The sequence below is a fragment of the Apteryx mantelli genome, chromosome 7 (assembly GCF_036417845.1).
Source record: "Apteryx mantelli isolate bAptMan1 chromosome 7, bAptMan1.hap1, whole genome shotgun sequence".
In the NCBI taxonomy this organism is placed as follows: Eukaryota; Metazoa; Chordata; class Aves; order Apterygiformes; family Apterygidae; genus Apteryx; species Apteryx mantelli.
Genome location: NC_089984.1, coordinates 34286838 through 34310830, shown reverse-complemented (window position 1 = coordinate 34310830; position 23993 = coordinate 34286838). Strand labels below are relative to the sequence as shown.

Here is a 23993-nt window from a genome sequence, read left to right as displayed (position 1 = left end):
GCAGCTTAATTCTCATTAAAAGCAAACCATGTTCTGAGATTCAGGCATTTCCTCTCCCAAAGGAGAAAGCATATCTACTGTATTAGAAAGTGACCTGTACAAAGTTATTACTTTTTGAGACACAGCACAGAAAAGTCTGAATTCCCCATTTGCTACACAGAAAAGAACTCTTCAAAGGCGGGGGGAAAAAAAAGGAATTTTGTCTGAAGGAAGCACTATGACTGGTGTCTGAAAACTGCTAATTGGAGGCTCCACAGCAGTGTTGGACTTCAGCATTCAAACAGATCTCAGTAGGGAATTTACACTTGTTGATAAAACACCACCACTCTCTAGGCCACCATGCAGCATAACAACATTCAGCCTCAAAATTATACCAGTCTCAATTGCATTAGATTTACTGCCTCAATCCCCAAATTGCTCATCAAAACCTGCAGCCAGTTTAAGTACACATGTCCTCCTCCTGTCCCATTCTCCCTAATCTCAAATGGGGGAAGATTAAACCATCAGTAACTTTAAGTCACTGTTGCTTTAAGGAGGTGGTAGCAGGGGGAAGACAAGAAGCACATTTTATACCCTGAAGTCATGACACAAAATGTGTTCAGGCACATGTCAAGGTTTTTGTGCCTAGTCTAGAAATAGAATTGGATTTAAATGTCTGAAGCAAAAGCCAGTAGTTTGTGGTTTTTGAAACTAGAGATGCCTCACAGCAAGGAGTGGACATTTCCTGAGCAAATCTATTGGTTGCTTTCAGTTTGAGAAAACTGACTGAGAACATGAGAGAGGAACAGAGCCACCAGCTGTAAGAACCTGGTACAGACAAGGGGAGTTGACATATGAAAGCTGCATGTCCCTCCTCTCTGTGCTACCTCCTTGTTAAACAGCGCTGCATCACTTCTTTTTTTTGGGGGGGGGAACCCCAAAAACACTGCAGACTGCTAAAGTAGACTGCTACAGGGGCAGGGAGAAATTCTCAGCTGATTTTGCTTTTGCTCTGCAAAATCCCATCCCCTCACCAGGAAGAAGTGTCTGTCAATGCAGTTTCCTCAGTTTGCATACCAGGACACAACTGTGCAACAGGACATAACATCTCGTCCTGGAACTCTGCATTCTGGACCTGCACTGAGACAAACTGCAATTTCAAGATAGCAGGAACATCAAGGAAGGATGAAATCAAGATTGCAGACTATAACCTTAAATTTAAGTTATAATCCTAATTTGCCATAAATTTGCTTAGTGAGTAATGTAGCACCAAATAAGGATGCTAAGCTACTCAACAGTATTTCACCTTGCAGATAAGCATCCTTCAAGCTATGGCATATATGCTGATTGATCTTTTCCAAAGATAAAGACATCACTCAGCATGCCTAAGTAGTTTTCTAAAGAAACTGAACTTTTTTAGCCTTAAATTAATCCTGGTACCTTATTTTATGTGGCAGGCTGAGCTGGAGGATTGGAATCTATGCTGAAGGCTTTGATACATACTGCCCTACTACACGAACAGGAAAGCTGACTACAGTTGCCAGACAAGATGTTACTCCATTTTACTGCCTCATAGTTTGAGCTGCAGCCAAGCAATGACAGTGCAGAAGTGCAGCTAAAGCAGAAGGCTATCCATAAGCAGGTAGCAGTAAGCCTACAGCTGATAAACTCTGGTTGCAGCAGAGAAACAAGTCACTTATGCAGGTTTTTGTTTAATTTGCAGTTAAAATTTATTGCATCCTCTGTCCTTAGGAATGACAACTGAAGTTTTCCAGTGCTCTGACTCAAAGCCAATACCCTGTTATGAATTTATGGCTGCCATTGCATTTGAGAACATATACAAAATGTGATCCAGTGCATCTTATACATGAAGTATGATGTTTGCTTAAGATGCATACATTTTATAAAGCAGTTGGTGCCAGACTACGCACACTTTAGTTAAACAAACCTCTACTGTGCAGTCCAGGGCTAGGAGCAGAAAGTTCACTTTTATATTTGCTGAATAGATGTTAACCCCCCTGTTCCTATTGTAACAGCCCAAGTTGAGACAGGCACAGTGAGAAGGCTATGCCATCCTGAGTGGGAACTGAAGTCTTAGTGTTATCTTCCTTCACTTCTTTGTTTTTGCATGACCATCCCTTCCCCTCCCCAAACATACAACTGCATGAAAGAGGTTAGTCTGTGATTGCAGATCAGTCTTTTGGTCAGACTGGAGTTTATAGTTGGAGTAGGAAAATAAGTTTTACTTTTGACAACAGTAAGAAGTGCATACAGCTGCCTTGTAAAGGCTGAGGCTCTTCAGCATTTGTGTGCTTCAGTCACAGTCCAAGAAACACTGAAGTTCAGGCTTTGCCTAGACATCTGATGCTTAGTCCTGCAAGATGTGGACATGGCCAGTAGTCAGTTACGCCATAATCATCTTGTCTGAAGGTCATTTTCCCAGGATACCAGAAGCAATACACTTGAATTCTTCTTGCTCCCCTCCCTTCATGCTTGTGCTCACTGTAAGTGATGTATTGGCAAAGAGATTTTTTGGATACTCCATGGAATTTAATTTAAAACAAAACACTTATTCCTGCACACTTGAGTAGAGGGCCTCAATCTGGCTCTGGAAGAATTTAGCAAGCTCTGCTCGCTTTGCCTTCAGTGTTGGTGTCAAGAGTCCATTTTCTACAGAGAACATCTCTGTGTGGATGTACAGGTCTTTAACCTGTGTAGAAAAAAAAAATTAGCATGTGACACCTACAGAATTGCTTAGAGGAAAAACATAATGGTTCTTCCCAGGTCCCTTGAGCTCAATGCAAGAACTCACTCATTCTCAGGAACTCCAGTAACTAAGGAGTTCCCTTAGTTACTTAATCCAGTAACTAATGATAGGCTGGAACTACAGCACAGCTCCTGTGGCCAATGGGGAACCTCCACTCCATCCCATGGCAATTGCTACTGTTGCCCTACAACCATGGCTTAGTCAGTGCTCCACTGCCTACTGCAGTTGATTGTCCTGGGCAACTTCCTTGGGTCCAAGCCTGGCACAGTCAATAGTGATAGTAATGCAGACTTCCCAGCCATTGTATTAGCAATGCAAGTACTTGTGACAAACAGGGTTTGGAAGTACTCACTTGTTCAAAGGACTTAAGGCCAGCCTCTTTCCCCAGTTTGACTATATCTTCTAAAATAGCTTTCTTCACTGCCTAGAAGAGACATGTAGTTCAGCAGGAGCAGTGGCTGAGGATCATACCTACTGCCCAGTCAGTGAAAACTGAGGGTGGCAAAAACATGTGCTTATTTCAGCATTCAAGGCTTCTCACATTAAAGCCACTACTAGGTCACCACTATCTTCTCAATGGAAAAGAAGCAGTAATAGCCCTTGAAACCTCAAGGGACACCTGTACTTTCCCAGCTTCTACTTTAAGGCTGCTTGCATGACTTTTACCCAGCTTTAAGCCAGTTTAATTTACAAAACAAACTGGGTAAAAATGAAGTTGAAGCAATACAAGATTGGACTTCAGAATTAAGATCCTCCTATAACCCACTTAAAAGGTAAGACCACTCACTGGATTTTTGCAGATATCTTCATAAGAACCTTTTATTCCCAGTTTTGCTGCAAATTCTGGAAGCATCTCAGGATCAGGAACCACTATGCCTACTAGAGAAGACTGAAAACAAGCGGAAGTAGTCATGGTTAGACAAAGACTAGGCATCTAAAATTATTCTGATAGTGTGTGGGAGAACTTGATAAGGGACAATATTTATATACTAAGTCCATGTCTACTTCCCCATCCATTTCCAGGGTTTGGAAGGTGGCTACAAGGACTTTCTTGACTTAAGACTTAACTTCTGAAATCAGAAATTGAAGTAGTAGTTTGTGTCTGTTATTTGTGCTGAACACTTAGTCCAGCAATTACTTTTGGCTGGTTTACAGACTGAAATCTACAATTGTAGGTGACAAGTCTGTGGCAAAGGAGTGAAAAAACTATATAGACCTGACCTGACATACTGATCCCATTCAAGTATGTAACTAGCCTTAACGTAACTTTCAATTTGATGCCAAGATCTCCTGTTCTAAGGTATCAAGAGCAAAGGCTGAAGACAGCCCAAAAGGTCTGAAAGGAAGCTTCCATAAACATGGGTTCCATGGAAATAGATCTCATTCAAGGACACTTGTATATGCATATACTTGTACCCTGATCCAGAACTCGGTTTGGGAGGAATCTTGCATGGTGCTTACACTTGACGCTGCTTACCCTCAGGCTCTCCCCGTGTACAAAGACTTGGGCTACAGGAGCACTTCGGATATAGATGTTTTCTATCTTCTCTGGAGCAATATATTCTCCTTGTGCAAGTTTAAATATATTCTTCTTCCTATCAATGATCTTCAGTGTTCCATTCTAGAAGATAAACACCGTTAGTTTAAAGTCCCCGTCTTACTTCTGTAAGAAGCATAACTAGACAGCTCCTTTATTCTCCTCTGACAAAGGATGAGAGACCATATTCTGCCTGATCATTGTGGAAGTGACATTCTTAATTACTGGCCAAGCAGGTGTTATTTAAGATCTTGCAAGCCGATTGGTCTTTGGAGCTTTGCCTCGGGTTATATGGTAGGTAATTTAACAAAATACCTTGTAAGACTTATCCTAGAATCCACTTCAGCTTTTCAGACTACTGTAAATCGTCCAGGATTCAAATCCAAGGGATGGTATGTATTAAGTTATTACTCACTGGCATCCATTTCCCTATGTCTCCTGTGTGGAGCCAGCCATCTTTATCAATTGCTTCTGCTGTTTTCTCAGGGTCTTTCAGATAACCCTTGAACACATTTGGTCCTTTAATGCAGACCTACAGCAAGCACAGAACATTGTTAGTTACCCAGTCTTATGTTTCAGTATTTCCTGATACACACAGGAGCTGGTACCTACCTCGCCTTCATTATTAGAAGAGAAGTAGTTCATTTCCTCCACATCTTCTAGCTTTATGATATTACAAGCTATAGGGGCTCCAACATGGCCTGAGGAAAAAAAGAAAACAGTTATTTTTGGTGGCTTCTGCTGCCAATTAGCCCTATTTGATATAAAACTAGAAAGAGTTGGTCTTGAAGTGGGATGGGAGAACCCAGGTGTCCTCTTCATATGAAAGACTTGAGCAATAGGAGATACTTCATGGCTCTGTTCACTGCTTTAGTAAGAACTGGTACTGTTTAAAGGGGTCAGACACCAAATGCTCAAGACCATTACTGTAGTGCCGTTTTCAGACACTTTGTGCAGGTTAAGTAGCAGCTAAGCCTTGATGCTTTGAACTATTTATTGGTCTAACCAGGCATACTGGTCATGTGCCACACTTGCCCTCACAAAATTTCCTCATTGTCCCCTGGTCTTCATTTCTATTTCATACTCATGATCTGTAGTTATGTCCTTGAGGACAGGGGGTGACTTGAGTTTGAGTTTAAAATACCCAATATTCAAAACATCCTTACTAAGATGAAAGTATCTTCAAGTAAGGCTAGCTCTTCCTGAAAATATTCAAGTAACATACATGTTTGGTTTTTTAGTCCTAATTCCTTTTTGAGATTTGAGCGCTAAAACTAGTCTCAAAGCCCTTTGAAAAAAGCCTTTGTCTAGTTTGCTCAGACTTGCTCATCTGCAGCCCTGCAGATGCACCTTTCTTGTGCAATAGTACTAGAAAAGTTCTAGGTTAACCTAGACCACTTTACACAAGAGCTCATCTACTTGAGGCAGGTATTTTGGTACCGTTATGCATACAGGTGTGACTGTTGCTACTAAGGATCACTCTGAGGGAGGTTAAATACCAGGATTTATTTTTCATTGAACTAAAAGAAGTAGAGCACCTAAACTTGAGTGCCACTTTCTATTGGCAGTTGTGGGAGAGCTTGAGTCTCAAGCTTCCATACCTGTTGTCCAGTCTCCAGGCATTGAGAAAGTACATCCAGCTGAGCATTCAGTCTGGCCATAAGCTTCAAAGATCTGCATGAAAAAGGATGAGTATCCTGTGAACACTGAGTCCTTGGTATGTAAGAGCTCAGTCAACTATACCCATACACAAGTCGTCTTTTTAGGAATGAAACCAAGACAATCATAGCCTATTTCAGACTTCTTGGTCTTATTGGTGTGATCAGATATCCTTCAAGTTCAAATGCCCAAGCCCTGGACTAGTGGGTCACCTTGTTCTATGAATTCTGTTCTCATATGTACTATGGTGGGGTTTGTTGACTGCCAGGGTAAGCCACAAAGCTCAAGAGGCAGCCACCTGACTTACTGCTGGAGTTGCATGTTCCCATTTCTGCTGCTCAATTCCCCTTCCTAGAGCCTACTGGATACTTTCCAGTGGTGTAGTTTGAAGTCAGTTAGCCCTGCAGAGCTTGTTCCTGCGATACAATTAACTTAGATCAAGCAGCCTGAAAACACTGAAGACCCTGACTGCAACCTCTCCAGCAACAAGCCTGGCTAGACTATAGCTGTATTATTGACTATACCCAAATAAGTGACCATTAAACAAGTCTTACTTTAGAAAAAATCAGCTTACCTGACAGCCCAATGCTGCTCTGAGAAATGTCAGGACAGAGGGAGATATAGGGGCTGCACCCGTTACCATTATACGCACTTGTCCACCCATTGTTTCCTACAAGAGAATTAGAAGCCATCAGATCCTCCAGTATTACATTGGTCAGGTTACTTGCACTTGGGCAGACATACCTGAACTTTTTTGAAGATTAGCTGATCCCAAATGCTGTCATTTCGAATTATGCCCTGTTTCACTTCAGCCATCTTCACAGTCGCAGCAAAATTTAACAGGAATTTTTTCACTGGGCTCTTTGCACCACTTTGTATCTGCAAGAAAAAGTATCATTGAGCCTTGGGTTTAACTCAAATCTGTACCTCCAGTTTCTGAAGGCACCATCTCCTACTTTGATAAACTAGAATCTGTCTTCACTACTGCCATGTTCTAGGAGATGAACAAAGGGGCAATACTAATTTGTGTTGCTGCTGTCATACTTCAGCCACAGCTCTGACGGACAATGATCTCTAGCTTTGCACCTGCTTCATTTTCGTTCTGAAAGTAAACAAGCTTTTTGTCTCTGAACAGCAACAGATCTAATTCAGTCATGACTAGATAGGCTGTTCTTGTACTAGTGGTCTGACGGCTCTTTTCAGCTACTGAGAAAGGATTTTAAAGACTTCTCTCTGCTAAGGGGTAATTAACCTAGCAGGGTTGTTATGCATTCAATTGCAATTTGAAGTTGCATGCTTGTTTAAATGCATGCATCTGAAGATAGTTTAGCTAAAAATTGCTCACATACCTTGTCATATATTCTATTGAGCAGTCTTGGTACAACTGGAAATAGTGTTGGCTTCAAGGTTTTCATGTCATCTGTTAGCAACTTGATGTCTCCTTGGAAGAAGCCTACTTTCCCTCCACAGCTGTAGACTACAGTCTAAAAATTGAACAGACCTTAGTCAAGAACAATTTCTAGCTTCACATTAGCACTAATGATTTGTCTATGGAAGGCAGCATGATTTCCAGTGCCCCTTAATGGGAAAGTTCTTGCTTAAATAGGTTTGCAGAAATAAACTTATCATGGTTTTTACTATAATTTGATTTACAGATGTTCAGAGGCATTGACTGAGTAAGTACTGACATGCAACCTTGGTATGTACTACGTGAGTGCCACAAAACACATTTCATGTTATATTTGAAGAGAGTTAATATGGATTTTTACACATTTGTGTAAGAGCTATTCTATTTTGATATCTCTTCAGATCCCTGGAAATCTCAGTAAGTACAAGACAACAGAAGAATTTAACAGCTTGACAAAGGATAAGACATGACACATTCTGTTTTAACTACCAGGTCAGGAATTGAGGTTAAAGGACTATTTTTGGGGACCATTACATGTAGAAGAGTTAGACCCAGCTACAAAGTTGCTAATACTTCCCATAGGAAGGAGCTCTGAAAGCTGAAAAAACATGGGGTTTTTCCTTCTGCTCTTCTGCTCTGCACTTTAGTAAGTGCATCTTCAGCACTCTTAGAACATGCTAGAAGTACATTAATTGAAAGACTAGAACTGTAGCTTAGGAAACAAATTGGCAGCATGTGGACAGTGGAAAACATACCAATATTCACTTCCTCTGAGAGCTAAATCCATGGCTCTTAAACTGCTGCCATTTCATGTGCTAGCTTTCTCTGTACTTTAGATTAAGTGCTTGATGCTGTTGATTTGGCTTGCAGACTTCTCAGGGCATCACAGGCTCAATGAGACTGGACTGAAGAACTAAGTTCCATCATAGCAACTCAGTAGCTGTATCTTGGAGCAGTAACTAGATATTAATTGGTCAGTTTAGAGGTTTTATTTTAGGTAGGTGGTATTGGTTGCTAGGTATTAATTCTCATGTGTTACTATCAACTAGTCTGTACATATAAAATCTTCTACAGAGACTTAGTAGCATGCACACAGTCTACTTACCTGTACAACTCTCTCAAACATGTGAGCCAAAGGAAGATAGGACATGGAGATATCTGAACTTGTACACTCAAATGTGTTCTACATGGGAAAGAAACAGATGTTTGTCAGCAGTCCATATGCCTTCTTGAGTTTGGATCAGTTTGAGTACTTTGAAATATCTGCTTTTAAATGACTGAAGCAACTCAGACTCTTCCCTTCCATCACCTCTTCAAAACTTGCAACTGAAACTGAGTCAGTGAAACTTGAGACAGAATACTAGATCAGCATTAGTTTCATATTTTGGAAAGACTTGAAACAGGGTAGTTTAACATGCTTGGCATTAGTTCTGACTCATTCTAGAATAACTTCTCCTTCTGAGTAGGAGTCCTTCTTCAAGGTCAAAACAAGTTACTTGCAGTACACTTGTCTCATGGAAATATGGAAACTTAGGAACGCATGAGTTTACTGGAAGTGAATGGTTTGCAGAAGATGCCTGTATTAAAGCCATTTTAGTGACTCTGAATGACAGCCTAGAGATCATTTGCAGCAGTAGCTTACCTCTGTGCATTTAAGGAAGGCAGCAGCATTTGCAACAACATTTTCATGTGTCAGCATGGCTCCTTTAGGGTTACCTTTGGAGAGATTGAGGAAAGTCAGCTGTGGCTGTGACTGCATGTGCTATCAAGTTTCTCATGTTTTGCTTGGTTCAGTCAGTTTGATGAGAACCATCTTAGTATTAGGTTCAGTCACTGCATGCATTGTCTCAAGAGATCAGAAATACCCCTCATCTTGGGCACTTTCAGCTACAGATATTATCTAAACAGACTGTCTAGTGAAATTGCAGAGTAATTAGTAGTAGCATAGAGAATGCTGAAACAAGGTCTTTGTGTAGGGAAGATCAGCACACAGATAGATAAACAGCCAAACTCTTTAATGCAAAGACCCTGTATTTTTCAGAAGGTAAGATAGAGCAAGAATAGAATAGAATTTGTCAATTTTTCTGCCCAAGAAGCTTTGTCTTTAGTGCACTTGTCTTGTAGTGACAATGTCCCAAACAGAAGCACAGTGATAACTTGACACAGTAGAAAGTTCCAATTTACTTTTTTACATTTTGTTGTTAGTGTTTCCTCTTCTCCACTGGAAAGAAAATTCTTCCAGCTCAGGGAGACTGTTTTAATGGGGAAGCACCAACATGCATTCTCTTACCTGTGGTTCCACTGGTGAAACACACAATGCAAAGATCTTCAGGCTTAGGAGGCTAGAAGACAGAAGCAGCATAAAGTCAGCAATCTACGGATTGTTATGTTGTCTATCACTATTTATGTACACTTCATAAAGGGGGGTGAATCTGGTACACCAACCAGGAGATCTTTTTGGGAAGAGAAAGACAAGATTCAAAAATCCTGCCAACCTCCTCTGCTAGCCGTGTGGCACAAGGTCTTTTCAGAGATTAGTTTTGCAAGTTTAGAACTGTTCCATAGGGATACTCACAATTGGTTCTATTATGTTGTTTCTTCCCAGCTCCTGTGTTAGAGAAAACACAGCTTAATAAATGTAACAAAAAGAAATGCAGCAAAAGTAGATAAATAGGTAATTAGGCTTCAAAGGCAGCATTTGTTTTTACTTTGACTCTTACTTTATGCTCTTATCTCCTTCAGTGAGAGAAGTTGGTCTTTGTGCATTTAGCGCACACATAGCTTGGAAGAACTGACTCTGCTTGGGGTTGTGAAAAGCAGGAATTTGGGTGTGCAGAAAGTGATCAGGGCTACTTAAGGAGTTTGGAAGTTCTGATTAGAGATATTTTGTTTTATTTAATGTAGGCCACATCCCTTACTCATTTACACATCCAATCTGGCAGATTAAAACTAGTATTGGGATTTCAAAGCAGCCAGCCATTTGTACTTAAAGTTTTAATTAAATTCTGTTTATCCTGTTACAACTAAACCAAGAGTTAGGCTAGGGAATTCTTCAGGTTGCTGCATACTGAGTGTCCACAATGCATGATACACAACAGCAGTCAATAGCTGGATCTCTGCAAGTCCACTCAGCTAAATATATCAAGTTTCAAAATGACTGTTCAAGATCTCAGATTCAGGTATAACTACTGGATAACGCGTAAAGTGTCATTGTCACCAGACAAAATCCAGATGTCTAGCTGGCAAAGCATTCCCCTGCAATATCAAGCAGAATCCTTTAGTCACCTACCTCAACTTCCTGCAGTGCTAGAATTTCAACTCCCACTTTAGCTCCTCTGTCCTTGAGCTCTTTATCAAAGAGATCCATGAGAATGACAGTCTTCAAACATGGGGTCTTTCCTTGCTCACAGTTGTCAAGCAAGACCTGTGCCTTCTCAGGCTTGTCACAGATCACTGTGCTCATGTCAGCTACAGAAGAGAATTTATATTTCAGAAGTCTGTTCTGAGAACATAGGACTCTAGTGAGTGACAGTTCAGTAGCACATACATTTAGAACACAGCATTGGCTTCTTATAGCATGAGCTTCAGCCTCTGCATTTGTTCATATGGATTCAATGGCTGGCTTGATAGTGCTAAGAAGATTCCTGCCAGGGTCAGCTGAGTTTATAGCTACAATCTCATTTTTTCTCTGAAGCCAGGTCTTTGTGCTGAAGAACTAAAGACAAATATCTTAAGTCACAGTCAGAATAGGTATTCGATCTTTCAGTATTGCCATAAAAGCCCAGAATTGTCCACAATAAGTGTTTAGTTTTAACCATCTTCCTTAAATTTGAGGAAATCTAGAGCTGCTTGAAGGAGGTAGTTAAAATTTAGGAGTTAATACCTCAGTTTCCCTGCATTTTCAAAAGACTTGCACAGAATTACAAAAGCATTCCCCAGTAAGACAACAGAGGACCTGGATTTGTCTGACCATGCTGGTTCCCCATTAATCTAATTACAGCTGTGTAGTCCCAGGGCAAGACCTGTTGTCAAGATTTACCCGCATAACTGTTGAAGTGATTCTGCTTGGCAAATCTTATTTATAGGTTGGATCGTACGTAGTTGTGATAGTAGTGGATTTTTTTCTCTTAATCTCCCCTAGTACTGGGAGAGGAAGTCTGAAGATGTATTCAAGCTCCCTTACCAGCTTCTTCCATGATGGCATGCAAGCTGTTAGTTTTGTAGGACCAAAGACCCTAACCAGATAGATTTAGACATACACCTCCCCGCCAAACTCCTTCCACCCCACATCCCTCTCCCTTCCACTGTTTGCATCCTACAATTTGTAGATTCAGAGACAAATATCTAATCTTAATTTGCCTGCAAGCTTATCTGTGTTGTCTGATTGTCTGCTTTGCAAGCAGTGTGAGAGTTCAAGATTGCCAAGCCTCAAATAGCAAATGGTTGGGCCCTCCAATTGCAGCATGGCCCACATAACCCAGCAGGTCTTTATTAAACTTGTACTCAAGACACCAGGAGACATAGGAAGCTCATTGCCTTCTTCCAGAAATTGAACAATGGCCTCTGCAGAACAGCTTTACAGAATTGAAGTGTCCATAAAACTAGAAGAGCAGCAAGGGCAAAGCTACTCTAAGTTGGATCAAATTTCTTTGAACTTCAGCCTTCTCAGAACAGAGCGTCTTAGATAAATCATCACTATGAAACAGTTAAAGTCAACATTTACCTTTGTTAACAATATGTACAATGGCATCTGGCCCCAGAGTGTCATAGAGTGGAACAGCAACCAATGAGTAAGTGTAGCAGGCATACTCTGAAATGATCCACTGAAGAGAGAAAACAGTAATGCTAAGGAAAACTAGCAGCTCCCAAGACAGGATTACCTAGAGACTTTGTGTAGCTAAACTAGCCATGCACACATCAGTAGTTGAGTCTGTGTAAGGAACATGTCCCTAGGACTTCTACAGTAGCCAGAACTCAAGACAATCATTGTTTTATTAGGTACCTGGCATGATGTATGCTCGGTCATTAATAACTGAGAGGGGAAAAGCCACTTGTGATTGTTCCTAAGGTGGCCTCAAGCTATTTAAATAGCAAGTTGAACAGACCAAGTGACTAGACCGTCCTCTCCCCACCAGATCTCAGAATACTCTGGGACAGAATATTCTACTTGTTGCTTACCTCAGGCCTATTCTGAGCAAAAATACCAATGAACTGGTTTGATGATTGTTTACATCCTTTCTGCAGAAGCCCTGATCCCAGGTATTCAGCTCTATCCAAAACCTGTAAGAAAGTTTTCCCCTTTTAGTGTTACAAGACAGTATCCTAAATGAAGTCGTCTGTTATGTGCAACACTCACCTGTTTATATGTTAGCCACTGATAAGGTTGATTGGGTTTTCTGTAGCCCAAACAGGAACCATTTCCTAATGGAAGAGTTCAGAAAAGTAGCCGTAAAGCTCAATACTGAAGTTGCATGGCACTTCAACATGATACTGATGAGTGGGCAATATTTTCAGTCAGATGTCTAGCTAACTTCATGGAGCATGGAAGTGAAGTGTCCATAACTAGGTACTCTGCCCAAATCAGGATAGCAAGAATGTTGGCTTCATCCTTATGAGCAATATTTCAAGACCTGGTGATATCTTCTCATTTCACAACCCAGCTGAGCTTGAAATAGTTTCCAAGTTTCCAATATATATTTCCATGCATAGGGCTTGGGCCTATGAAGTCACATGGACAGCAGCTCATACCTGTTGTGAGCAGGCAGTAATTTTACACTGAAAACTCACATCATAAAGCTCCATTTTTTTTCCTGTGATGCTCAGTATCTGCTGACTCTTCACTGAACTCTACCATCTTAAGCTTCTAATGCTTGTTCCTGCCCAGTCTGCCAACTGATACTACTTCCAAATCTGTGGAAAGAATGGGGTCATTTGTCACTCAAACCCACTGAGGTCTAGGAAAGCTTTTGCTAGCCTGATCAACTACAGACAAGAGGCAGATGAAAAAGCTTGGAACCATTTGATTTACTTGTGATGAGTAAGAACTAACTAGCAGTTGCAAAGCTTACCAGAAACATGCAGTCCTCTTTGGAAGACTTCATACATGGTTTTAGCATCTTCAAAGTAATAAGAAAGCAAGTTGTTATCTGCCAAGAGTGCACCTCTTCTGGCTCCTCCCTAGAGACAGAGCATAGTTCTGTACTAGTGCACAAATGCAGTGCTACTTGTTATTCAACCACTCTCCCAGCAATCCCCTTTAAAACATTTTAGTAGCACTGGATTGTTAGGGAAGTCTCATTTTCCTTCCCAATTTCAATCTGCTCAGTCACATGCAGAGGAACTTTATAGCTGGACTAGATTAGTATTCAATTACAGGTTAGAAACCTTGACTAAGACCAAGTGTTATCACTTGCCTAGTTTCATTAAGTCTAGCATCTTAGTCCAGCATCAGTCTCAAAGCTGACCACTCAAAACATATAAACCATTTAAAGTACAGGGGAAAAAAAAAAAGAGTGGCAGCTGAGACCATCTGGTAAAAAGCACATCTAACTCTGTCAAGAGCCAATGCATCTTATTCTGTTAATATCTTAAGACTTCCCTTCTCTCCCTATACAGGGGAGTTGTATAACTGGGAAAGAAAGCTGTGTATATCAGACAGGAGAGTTCCAACTGATACTCAGAGTCAAGAATAGATCAGTGTTCAGAGCAAGTTTCTCTAAAATGTTCCATCCCTACAAGCAGAATAAGCATTACCTCAACTCCTACTGACTGCTTGTTTAAGTCAACAGGAGGCAAAACAGGTTTCGGCCTGCTTATCACCCACAGGAAGATGGCAGCTCCAAATGCAACAAGGCTAAACAATGCTGGTGTTGGGAGCGGTGAGAACAAGACTTGAAGTATCCAGATCATTGTGCCGGGTCAGCGCAGCCAGAGTTGAACCTGAGACAAACAGGAGGTTTAGCAGATGGTTAGAAGCACTCACTACCTGTAAGTCATGGTTACTTAAGTAGTTTGTTAAGCAAAACTACAAATCATTTCAGCAGTTTGCTTCTAGACACTCACAGTGCAATAATGAAGCAAGCTTATGCAATACTTTAAGCCTCTTAAGAGATCTCAAGTCACCTGTCCCCATAAGTCTTAATCCATTCTGTATCCACCTCCACAAAAAGCTGAAGCCTGCCAAGTTAGGCCAGGAACAGAAGATGTAAAATCTTTCTGTTCAAGAGTCTATCACCCATATCAGGTTTATAGCTTTAGTTCTTAAGTCTGCCTTGGGAAAACTAGTATACAATTTCCCAAGTTAAGTATAACCAAAAGACACCTACAGTTCAGTGAAGTGAACAGTGAAAGTAAGAAAGCCCTCAAGATTATAGCTGTCCAGTGGGAGGGGTATTCCTGGAATATATGTAGGTGTAACAAACATGTAAAAGTCTGCAGGATAAGTAGTATCTTCATGATCAGCTGTCCTTACTGGAAGGAAGGTCTATGCTGGACAAGCCTTCCAGTTAGGCACTGACAGTGTGCTCAGTTTGAGATACATCACAAGTCAAAACTCTAGGAGATAATTTGCACTAGGAAGTGGTGACCTGGAAGTCAATGTGTGCAACAGAAGTCTAGCTGGGAAAATACTGAAGTAATTCTGCTGCTTCCACCATCCAGAACCTCCTCCTTGAAGGGCAGGGAAGCAAAAACTGAGAATGCAGGTTTTCCTATAAGAGGTGCAGACAAGCACTATTTCTGTCTCTTCCCTTAGCAAGAAGTATTTTAACTTCCAAGATGTGCTGCTATGTTTATGGTCAAGGCAGATCTAGCAATCAACTGCATTTGTTCTAGATGAACTCAGATATCACCAACTTATCTGCCAATTATCTAAATAGGTATGCAGGGCATGACACACTTCGCAAGGTGAATAATCATGCTCTTTCAAATTCCTATATGCAGAATCAAGGGAACCCAATCAATAGATAATACTTCAGCCAGCACCTAACTAAATCCCTTTACAGGAAGAATACCAGGCATTCTGGAGCAATGAACTCCAGTCACCCTTTAACTATAACTCCAAGAAACTTAAAGGTGCTTTCCAAACAGTTAGTAAATTCAGCCAGGTGCCTAAGTCAGAATGTGGGCCTCTGAGCCCAGACTGACCAGAGTTAGATCACCCATATCAGGTTTATAATTTTAGTTCTCAATTCACAATGGCTGTGCCAATCAACAATCTTAATGTGTCTCCTATAGAGAGAGGAGAGCAAGGCATGCTTTGCCTGCTGAGCAGCTGGATAAGAAAGGAAGTTCATCATCAAGTCCAAGATGCCAAAAACATCATCTGTGCATCTGATCAGTATGAATTCCCTAGACCTCTTTCCCACTCCAAGTCCCAGTCAATGCACCCTTCAAACCCCAAACTCTGGTCTCATATTTTGAGAGTCCCCCCAGAAAAATAGTGCTACAGCAAGAAACGCAGGAACTGCTGCATTGTGGCTCTGCATTGACTGGCACTTCCAGTCACTGGGTATATCACACCTAGAAGCATGAGCCTGTTATTTCTACAGCACAGAATATTTCTTGTTTCCACATCCTTCCTCATCCTTTACCAGCTCAGCTTGGGGAAAAATCTCCAGAACCCAGACCTGTTGATCAAGTTTGTACTCAGGACAAAGCCTCCTAACAGTCTGTTCTAGCATGACTATTTGGAAGACTAAGACATAAGTAAGGTGAATTTGGCAATCACCTGCCTTTCACAATTTATATATTTGGCCTTGTAATATATTACTGCAGCAATTTGTAAACAGCTTTCTATAGGTGATTAAACAGTATCTGGTTCATGGTGTGGTTCACTGAACTAGACAATGAGCTCCTCCTGCCAAAGCTGGATCAGTTCAACCACTTGCTCCTTTGTTATCATGAACAGGACACTTTTTATAGCATCTGAGAATTGAGGCAGCTTGGTAGAGGCATCTCCACTCTCCAATACGAAGAGGAGTTGTATACAAGAACCTTATCCCTTTAACTCAGAGCCCAGCACTAGAGCCAAGTGACAGAGCAAACCACATTTGAACCATTTGTATGCTGTAAGCTTGGTTTGTTGCAAGTTAGCAAAACTAGACTGGGGCACACCTATCCTACCATCTTTTTACAGGCGTACCAGAATATTCCTGTCCAACTCTTTGGAATTTTGATTAATAGCAATCAGCCTGTGCTATTTTCCTGTCTTTTTCCATCCCCAGATAGACTGAGAGGAATTTGCACTCAGCATACTTCAGGTGAGTCTTCCCTGGATATTTTAAGTCCTTTCAACAAGCAGTAATAGAATAGAGATGTATGCAGGCTACTAAATAGATCACATGCCTGCATGGTTATGCTAATTTTAATGTTTGAAATGTGCTCTCAAGTGTTCTTCTAAAAAGTACTTTTAAGACAAATTTTTCTTTGTAACCAGGAAGGGTTGGTTGCCTATAAAGTGTCATATTAGAGGTAATCATCAGAACTGGGGGTCACATCTATAGCAGTGAGTCCTTTAACTGATACAGAATTAAAACTGCTTAGACAGATAAGTGCAGTTGTCAAATAGCTAGTATCCGTTACATGGATTATTTTGATTGAAAATTAATAGATGATAGAAGATACTTGTCTGACATTGTGGAAAGGATCAGAGAACCCACCAACCCCAAAGGCTCCATTTTGCCATAGATAAGTCACTAAAAAGCTTCAGGGTATTGCCGTAATCTCATTGAATCACATGCAAGGCTATTTGTGCCAAGGCATCTAGGAAAACTGAAGATCAAACTGTGAAGGATAAGGATGCTTGGAGCAGAGAATTCCCTGAAATCCCGGGAGAATACCTGATCAGGAGCAAGCAAGAGAAGCTTGCAGATGACTAATGTAGCAAAGCTTTTGCCCTCAGATTCTGAATTGATTCCACAAGTCTCTTACACAGAGAAGAGAAACCCTGTAACTAGTCAGGGATAAGTTTCAGTTACAAGCACAAACCAAAATGATTTTTAATTTAAAGAAAAACCTTCTGACAAGTTTATCTCCACAGCCTGGGAAGCATTATGTGCTCATTTGCTCCTAATTAGCTTTTTCATAATCCTCTTCATTAGCTCATTTACAATATTGAATAAGACTGTACATGCAGAAGTCAAGACATAATATGCTTTAAAGCTACAAAAATGTTAGTGTTGTGTCAAAAAAAGCACAAATACCTAGATCTTGTTTGCATTACACAAAAATATCTGAAAGACAATTCCTCTACTTTATGAAGGGTGATAGTGACAACAGCATTTTAGCTTACTTTCCAGTCAGGTTTCCTCAGATTAGCTTCAGCCACTCCTATCAAAGTACATAGGCTGTGGCAAGAGACAGTTAGCAACTTTGTCTCAAGATTCCCAGAACTAGGACAGTTGTCTACTATGGCTAGAGTTTCTTCTGTAGCTACTTGTCAAATTCAAGGTACTGCTAGTTCATCCACCCCTGCTGTCCTCCAAAAGGCACTTAAAACTCCTTCCCTCAAAGCTGAGGGCAGCACAGAGGACAGGAGTCTATTCTCTTGACAGTCATCTGTCCATGGAAAGAGATTAGCTTTACCCAAGGTCTGTGCTATGGAGCAACAACAAGCAGAGTTTAACCCACAGATCCAGACAGCCTGTGAATACACAATACCTGATCTATACTGACTGACTGCAAATTCAAGCAGGGAATGAAGCAACTGAAGATGTCAGGGCATCTCTGACAGATACCAGAGTCCATTGTAGGGCAAGTCCGAGCGCTAACTGCTTTCATTAGCATGCAGGGGAGTTGGAGTGCTTGAAACCTCTGAGTATTGAGGCCCCTAACTCCCACTGACCAGAGAGCTACAAAATGCACAGGATGTCTCAAGCCAGTTCTTTTAGCTGTCTTGTGCAATAAGGTGCTAGACAGTTAAAGTACATTTAGATGTTTGGCCTGATCAATGGTCAGGGGTAAGGTGCACTACACTCAGGAGTGCAAAGGCTTAGATTTTATCAGAAGAGATTACAGTGGTACCAGTTATGCCCTTGAATTCAGCAATGCATGTTCATGTTTCTACTGTACCCTCAGTAACCTTTAGGACAATTCCTTTGCTAGCTAGAAGATAGCTAGAAGGAATTAAACAGAGCTATTATCTCCAAGGCAGGAATCATTGGAAAGTGACTGAGCTTTGTGCCTTCAAGCACATGTCTGAAGTTAAAAAAAAAAAAAAAAAGTGTAATCTATCTCACAGTAGTTCTTTACAGACAGCACAGCAGTGTTTGATACTCCCACCGGTTCAGAGGCAAGGGTCATGCACTGCCTGGGAGATACTTTTGTAAAATTATATTCTCTTTGCTCCAAGGTCAAGGGGATAAGAGACAGTATGCATATACTTTTGAGGAGATCATGAGAACTGGTTGATCAGCATTAGTAAGGTAACATATTGACTTTTTCTGAGTAGTAAGAGTAGAGCAGAACTAACTACACTGGGGCCACCACTTACAGTAGTTTATTAGCCACCATTAGTTCACTCTTTACATTTGCTTGCTCGTAGTGCAGATCTTGCCTAGTCTTCTGCAGATGTGAGCCACTGTGCCAGTTCTTATTTCTTGGCATGATTACATCCCATCCTTTCTCCAGTGGCAGCAAGGAAAAGTTGTGTTCTGCAGGATTTAGGCATACCTGGCTTTTAGCATCTACAGAGTTAGATAAAGCACAAGAGCTCAGCAGTGATTGCTGAACACAGCCATGTACAAATTGTATCACCTATTAATTTAATGCCCTGGGAGATCTGAGACTTTGAAGACAAATGATGTTATTGAGTAAGTTATGTGAAGAATAAAATCACAGATTTAACTTTTATTGCTTTTCTCAGGACCTTGTTTAGAGGCAGGCAGAAATACATTTAAAGCAAAAGCTTTAATGCAACCCACATTAGGCCTGAGACACACTTGAGATAAGAGGTACTCTGAAAGCAAAGCCTATGAGAGTTACAGCCAAACAGTTCAAGTATACTTTGATCTTGCCTGAGAATTGCTCTAACAGTGGATGAGAAAAAACGACGCCTCCGTAACTTACTTTCAGGAAGTCTAGTGCTCTGTGGTTTCAGACTGCGTTACAGGCTATTTCTGGGCCCTGCTCAGACCTAGGCAGAACTGCCTATTGAACCCAAGCATTCAGTATACTAGATTAGAAAGCCCATTTCTATAGAGGATTTGACTGTGTCTAATATTGCTGTCCCTCCATCAGGAACACAGTGATACCGGGATACTGATAAGTTCTAAAAGCTGTTTTGTCAGAAAACTTCAAGAATCAAGTTTTGAAATATTAGCTTTTACATCAGGTTTTCTCCTTGAAAATCTACCTGTTTAAAAGATTTCTACATAGCAAGATTCTTTACAGAATGCTTATGCTTAACTTGCACTATAAAGTTTTGAAATATCTTAAAAATCATGTAAAAGGTTCTGTTACTGTTTACCCTACTAGATAATACAGCATCATATCCCTGCAAGATATGCATGTATCAGCATTATACTAATTGGAAGATATCTCTAGGCACACAACAAGCATGGTTTAAAGAGCTAGAGTTAAAGCTCAACTTGAAAATCCACGTAGAATCTCTGAGAAAACTATAATGTGATCATTAAACACACTATAAAGCCATACAGAAAGCAGGCAGCATTAATCACTCATAGGTACACATCTTTTATCTTTATGTGTTATTACAGCAATTCTATTACAAAGAACAGAGAACAAATATATATCTGAACTTAACTAAGCCTAAGGTTAACATCTAGCTGATAGCACAGTTTCAGAGCAGGCTCTCCTAGCAGGATCAATGCATTATCTTGAACCTCACAGCTGACCACTATATATGCACAGAGGTTGTACTGAAGCTCTTGTATGTAACCACAGGCAAGCCCATTACCAGTAAGAAAAAAAAATTAGTTCTTCTTTACTTACACAGAACAGAGCAGATACAGCAAAGAAAGCCAGCAAAAAACCCACACATAGGATTTGGGGGGGGGGGGGGGGAACAACAGGGAGAAAGCAAGCCAGCCTTTTTTCCTTAAGTAAGACAAAACCCTTACCAGCACAGTAGCAAAACAACAGCCATTAAAAAAATAGTCATGTTAAAGCTACAGCTAGTTCCCTCTCCCGCGCTTAAATAAATCAGCAAGCAGAAAGCATGCTGGGAAGGGCTCTTATAAAAGGGAGGAAACGGCGTAGGGTGGTTTAAGTGGTTAGAGAGAAATGACAGAGGAAGTTGTGGGGGTTTTCTGTTGAGGAGAGGTGGTTGAGTTTGCACATTTCCGAAGAGCTAGCTGAAAAGCGTACTAAGACTTTCTGAATTGATATTGACTGCATGTTTATACTCTAGTTGTTATTTTTTCCTCCATATGTAAGGCTGCGCGCTAGTAATTCTCTCACTATGGCTTTGTTGTACATAAGGCTGAGCAGAACTTTGTAGCCTGTAGTGCTAACAAAATACTTGGATTACAGTATTACTCTTGTAATATGCTTGCTGGTGGGCTGTATCTTTGTTTCTGCCCTTCTGCTGAAGGGTTTTTTTTTTTTTTTTCCCCAAAAGCTACTTAGTCCTTGTATTAACTTTCTGGTGTGCTGTAGTCTTATATATGTGCAACTGTTTGCACAGTGTGACAGTGAATCAGGCTTCAGATGTCTTCTTCAGTTTTGTTTCCTGCTATGACAGGGATTCTCTTTACACCTGGAGGTGTGTTTCTTTGTTTAAAAGTTTATAGCTGCTGCCCTCTGCCTTTCTCTCTAATACACTTGATTAATATAACCTGAATGTTGCAGCAGGTTTTGGGGGGGGGGGGGGGGAAGGCAGCAGCTTCACCTACCTTTCCTCTTTAGTACCTTGACCTCAGGTCTTAGAATCCATGTTTCTCACCTACCAGCTTGCCCTCCTGAAGGTTATCTCTGCTGTATGATTTCAGAATGATTTACCTAGCTAGATTAAGCTGCAGCAAGGCTGCAGTAACATAGCATGTGCTTGCATCCAGAATACAATCTGTCCTGGACCTTGGCCATGCATTCTGCTGGCTAAAACATAGAGCCTGTACTAATTGCTGTTATGTTTTCATTGCTGCAGTAAACTTTGTGCTATTTAGGTAAAGCTAGCTTATATGGTAATTGTGGCATTGTTTAGCAATGCAGACATACCTTCAGGATGGAGCTGAGGCTTAATTCACTGATTTTGCTATGGGCTTTTGGTGAAGATGAAAAAGAAATAGCTTGTTCTGTAGGGAAGTCCTCTATCTTCCGTTTTGCTTACCCAGAGCTTCTCCTGTAGTACTCAGGTGAAGCCGTGAAGTTTAGCCCTTGAAGCACAGGCCCTAATTGTGCCAGTCAGTATGCATTTGTGCTTAGAGGAAGGCAATGCCCCTTACAGAGAAGGGAAAGAAAGCCAGGCTCAGGGTCCAGCTGCGTTTCCAACTTCTTTGGGTGTGTCTGAGAATTTTTCCCCCTTCAGGTGTGAGGCCAGGGAGGAAGAGAAAAAGCAGTGAATTTGCCCCATCTCTGATCGGCAGTTGGGCAGCAATGCTGTGTATCTCAGCAGCATCGACTTTGGTTAGGGGCACAGGAGGTTGTGCCCGCAGTGCCATCCCGCCTGGCCTGCTGTAAGCCCAGGGTGTGAGGCAGGGCTTCCAGAGCTGCGAGGATTACACTGCGCTGTCTGGACACACTGAGTCTCGCAGCTCCGACGTGAATTGGATTAAGAGATGCAGACAGAAAAGCCATGTGGCAAATAGCTTCTCCTTAAGGGATTTGTCCTGTTTAATACTCAGAAATTGAAATATATCTGATGCTGTTTCCCAGATATGTGTAAGAAGTGACATGAGAATTCTGAGGCTTTGTATTTTTGATACAAATGATCTGAATAAAATCTAGCTTTTCTAAGGAGGCACAAATCCATTTGTTGTCAGTAAATCCCTGCCAAAAGGTAGGGCAAAGCAGAGTCTTGAATAATTCAACCTCTGCTTCTTGTATGTGCATGTAAAATGTTCGTGTGCATCTTTCATACCCATTAGCAAATTGTTAAAATCAGCAGTTGGTAGAGTGTGTGGATAGAGAGTTTAAGCTGTTTTCCTTCTACTGTCATGTGGCAAAGGGTTTGCATAAAGGATGGATAAGGCAAGCTTGTTATAAGGAGTCTTAAGGACGTAGCACAATGCAAGCATTAGCTATCCAAAGATGCCAAAATAACCCATCTACCTATAGCAAACAGCAGAGGATATAAGTAAATAAAGGAGAAGCATAAGCTCAGCGTACAGTTCTCTCTGTTGCCACTTCAAGACTTGGATCTGAATTTTGGGAGTCTGTGGGAATTGTGGGATCACTATTTTTTGAAGGATTTTTGAATTCCAATATGCTTTCTTAATGCCATGAAAATAATTATTCTTTATTGCTCTGCTACATTTTTCAAGGGCAGTCTTCTGGCTTTTGTAACAGAGTGATTGCACAGGGACATAAATCATCTTGGAGCATAAGCAGGTTCCTCAGCAAAGGCAATGTGGACAGGACAACAGGTTAGGACTTGGAAGAGCAGCACGCTTTTTGCTAGCCATGTTACTTGAAATTTGATTTTGGTTAATCTTTGTCTCTAATTTCCTCTCCTTTGTTACAGTTGTGACTGTATGCAAGAGCTTAGAGAAGGCTCAATCTCTATAGCTACACCAAACGGTTGTACCAAGGTGATGGCAACAGTCTGTTGTGCCATACTTTAAAAAACATGCTTTTAGAAGATTAAAAAGTGCATTATAGCCAGCTTCTGTATTCTTGTAATAACAATTTTGGGGATAACAGTCCTGTTACACACAAGCTTATTGGCAGTAGTTAGTGCATGTAAATGATCTAGTGCATAGCAAGCTTTTACTTACAGCATTTCAAAACCTGCTTCCAATGCTGTGGTACCAATTGTTGTTTTTTTTTTTTTTTTTCCTGGAACTTAGTTTTAAACATGAATCTGAATGGGAGCCTGGCATTGGTACTCTGTGCACTGTATCTTTAAATAGACAAAACTAGCAAACTGATAAGAAAATGGCTTGAGCCTGCACTGTAGGCAGGTTTCCAATTCCAGCCAGTCTATAGCAACAGGGAGTGTTCAGGCGGTTGCTCTCCCTCAGGTACTCGCTATGGCTGTGATTTCTTTGTATGCCTCCTGTGAACCCAGACTTGCCCCTTTCATAATGTGCAGCCAATTAGTCAGCTGTTGCCTTTAACAGCACACAGTGTGATGAGAACTGTGCTTTTAGATCAAGGCATTGCAGCAAATTAAGGCTATTATCCCACTTTTAGCTTCCCTGCAGGAGCAGGGAGCCCAGTACTGAAACGACTGGCTCTGATCAGGAGAGATTTGCTTACCTTCCTTCAGCTCTGGGTGGAGGGGCTGACACAGCTTTCTTTCCTCGCTGCTCTACAACTCCAAGTGGGTGTTCAAGGGCTGGTGCTTCCCCAGCTCCTGTGGCTGGACTGAGCCCTGAATCATCAGCGTGTGGCTTTAATAAACAGGCAACACTGCACCCAGGTAACCTTTGAACCTGCATTGCAACAGGTTCAAAGGTAAAAATTATTCCTGATCAAATATAAAGAGCAATTTTGGCTGGTTAGAATGTTAAACACACAACTCT

At 41.1% G+C, this 23993-nt stretch overlaps 1 protein-coding gene across 2 annotated transcripts; it reads right to left on the bottom strand.

Annotated features, from left to right (window-relative positions):
- Positions 1–1700: 1700 nt before the first annotated feature.
- On the bottom strand, positions 1701–23781 carry ACSL5 (acyl-CoA synthetase long chain family member 5). 2 transcript variants are annotated; one of them, XM_013941735.2, is made up of 21 exons: positions 23728–23781; positions 14104–14289; positions 13419–13527; positions 12707–12771; positions 12529–12630; positions 12074–12173; positions 10640–10818; positions 9926–9958; positions 9641–9692; positions 8993–9066; positions 8456–8533; positions 7292–7426; positions 6687–6821; positions 6517–6612; positions 5885–5957; positions 4896–4984; positions 4699–4815; positions 4224–4367; positions 3534–3635; positions 3099–3170; positions 1701–2689 (listed from the first exon to the last, which is right to left on the bottom strand). In XM_013941735.2, the coding sequence occupies exons 2-21, from the start codon at positions 14257–14259 to the stop codon at positions 2549–2551; spliced, it is 2052 nt and encodes a 683-aa protein (XP_013797189.1). In that variant the 5' UTR covers positions 14260–14289; positions 23728–23781; the 3' UTR covers positions 1701–2548. The 2 variants fall into 2 exon arrangements, with proteins under 2 accessions (XP_013797189.1, XP_013797190.1); XM_013941736.2 differs by lacking the exon at positions 23728–23781 and adding an exon at positions 20430–20477.
- Between the last annotated feature and the right edge of the window lie 212 nt (positions 23782–23993).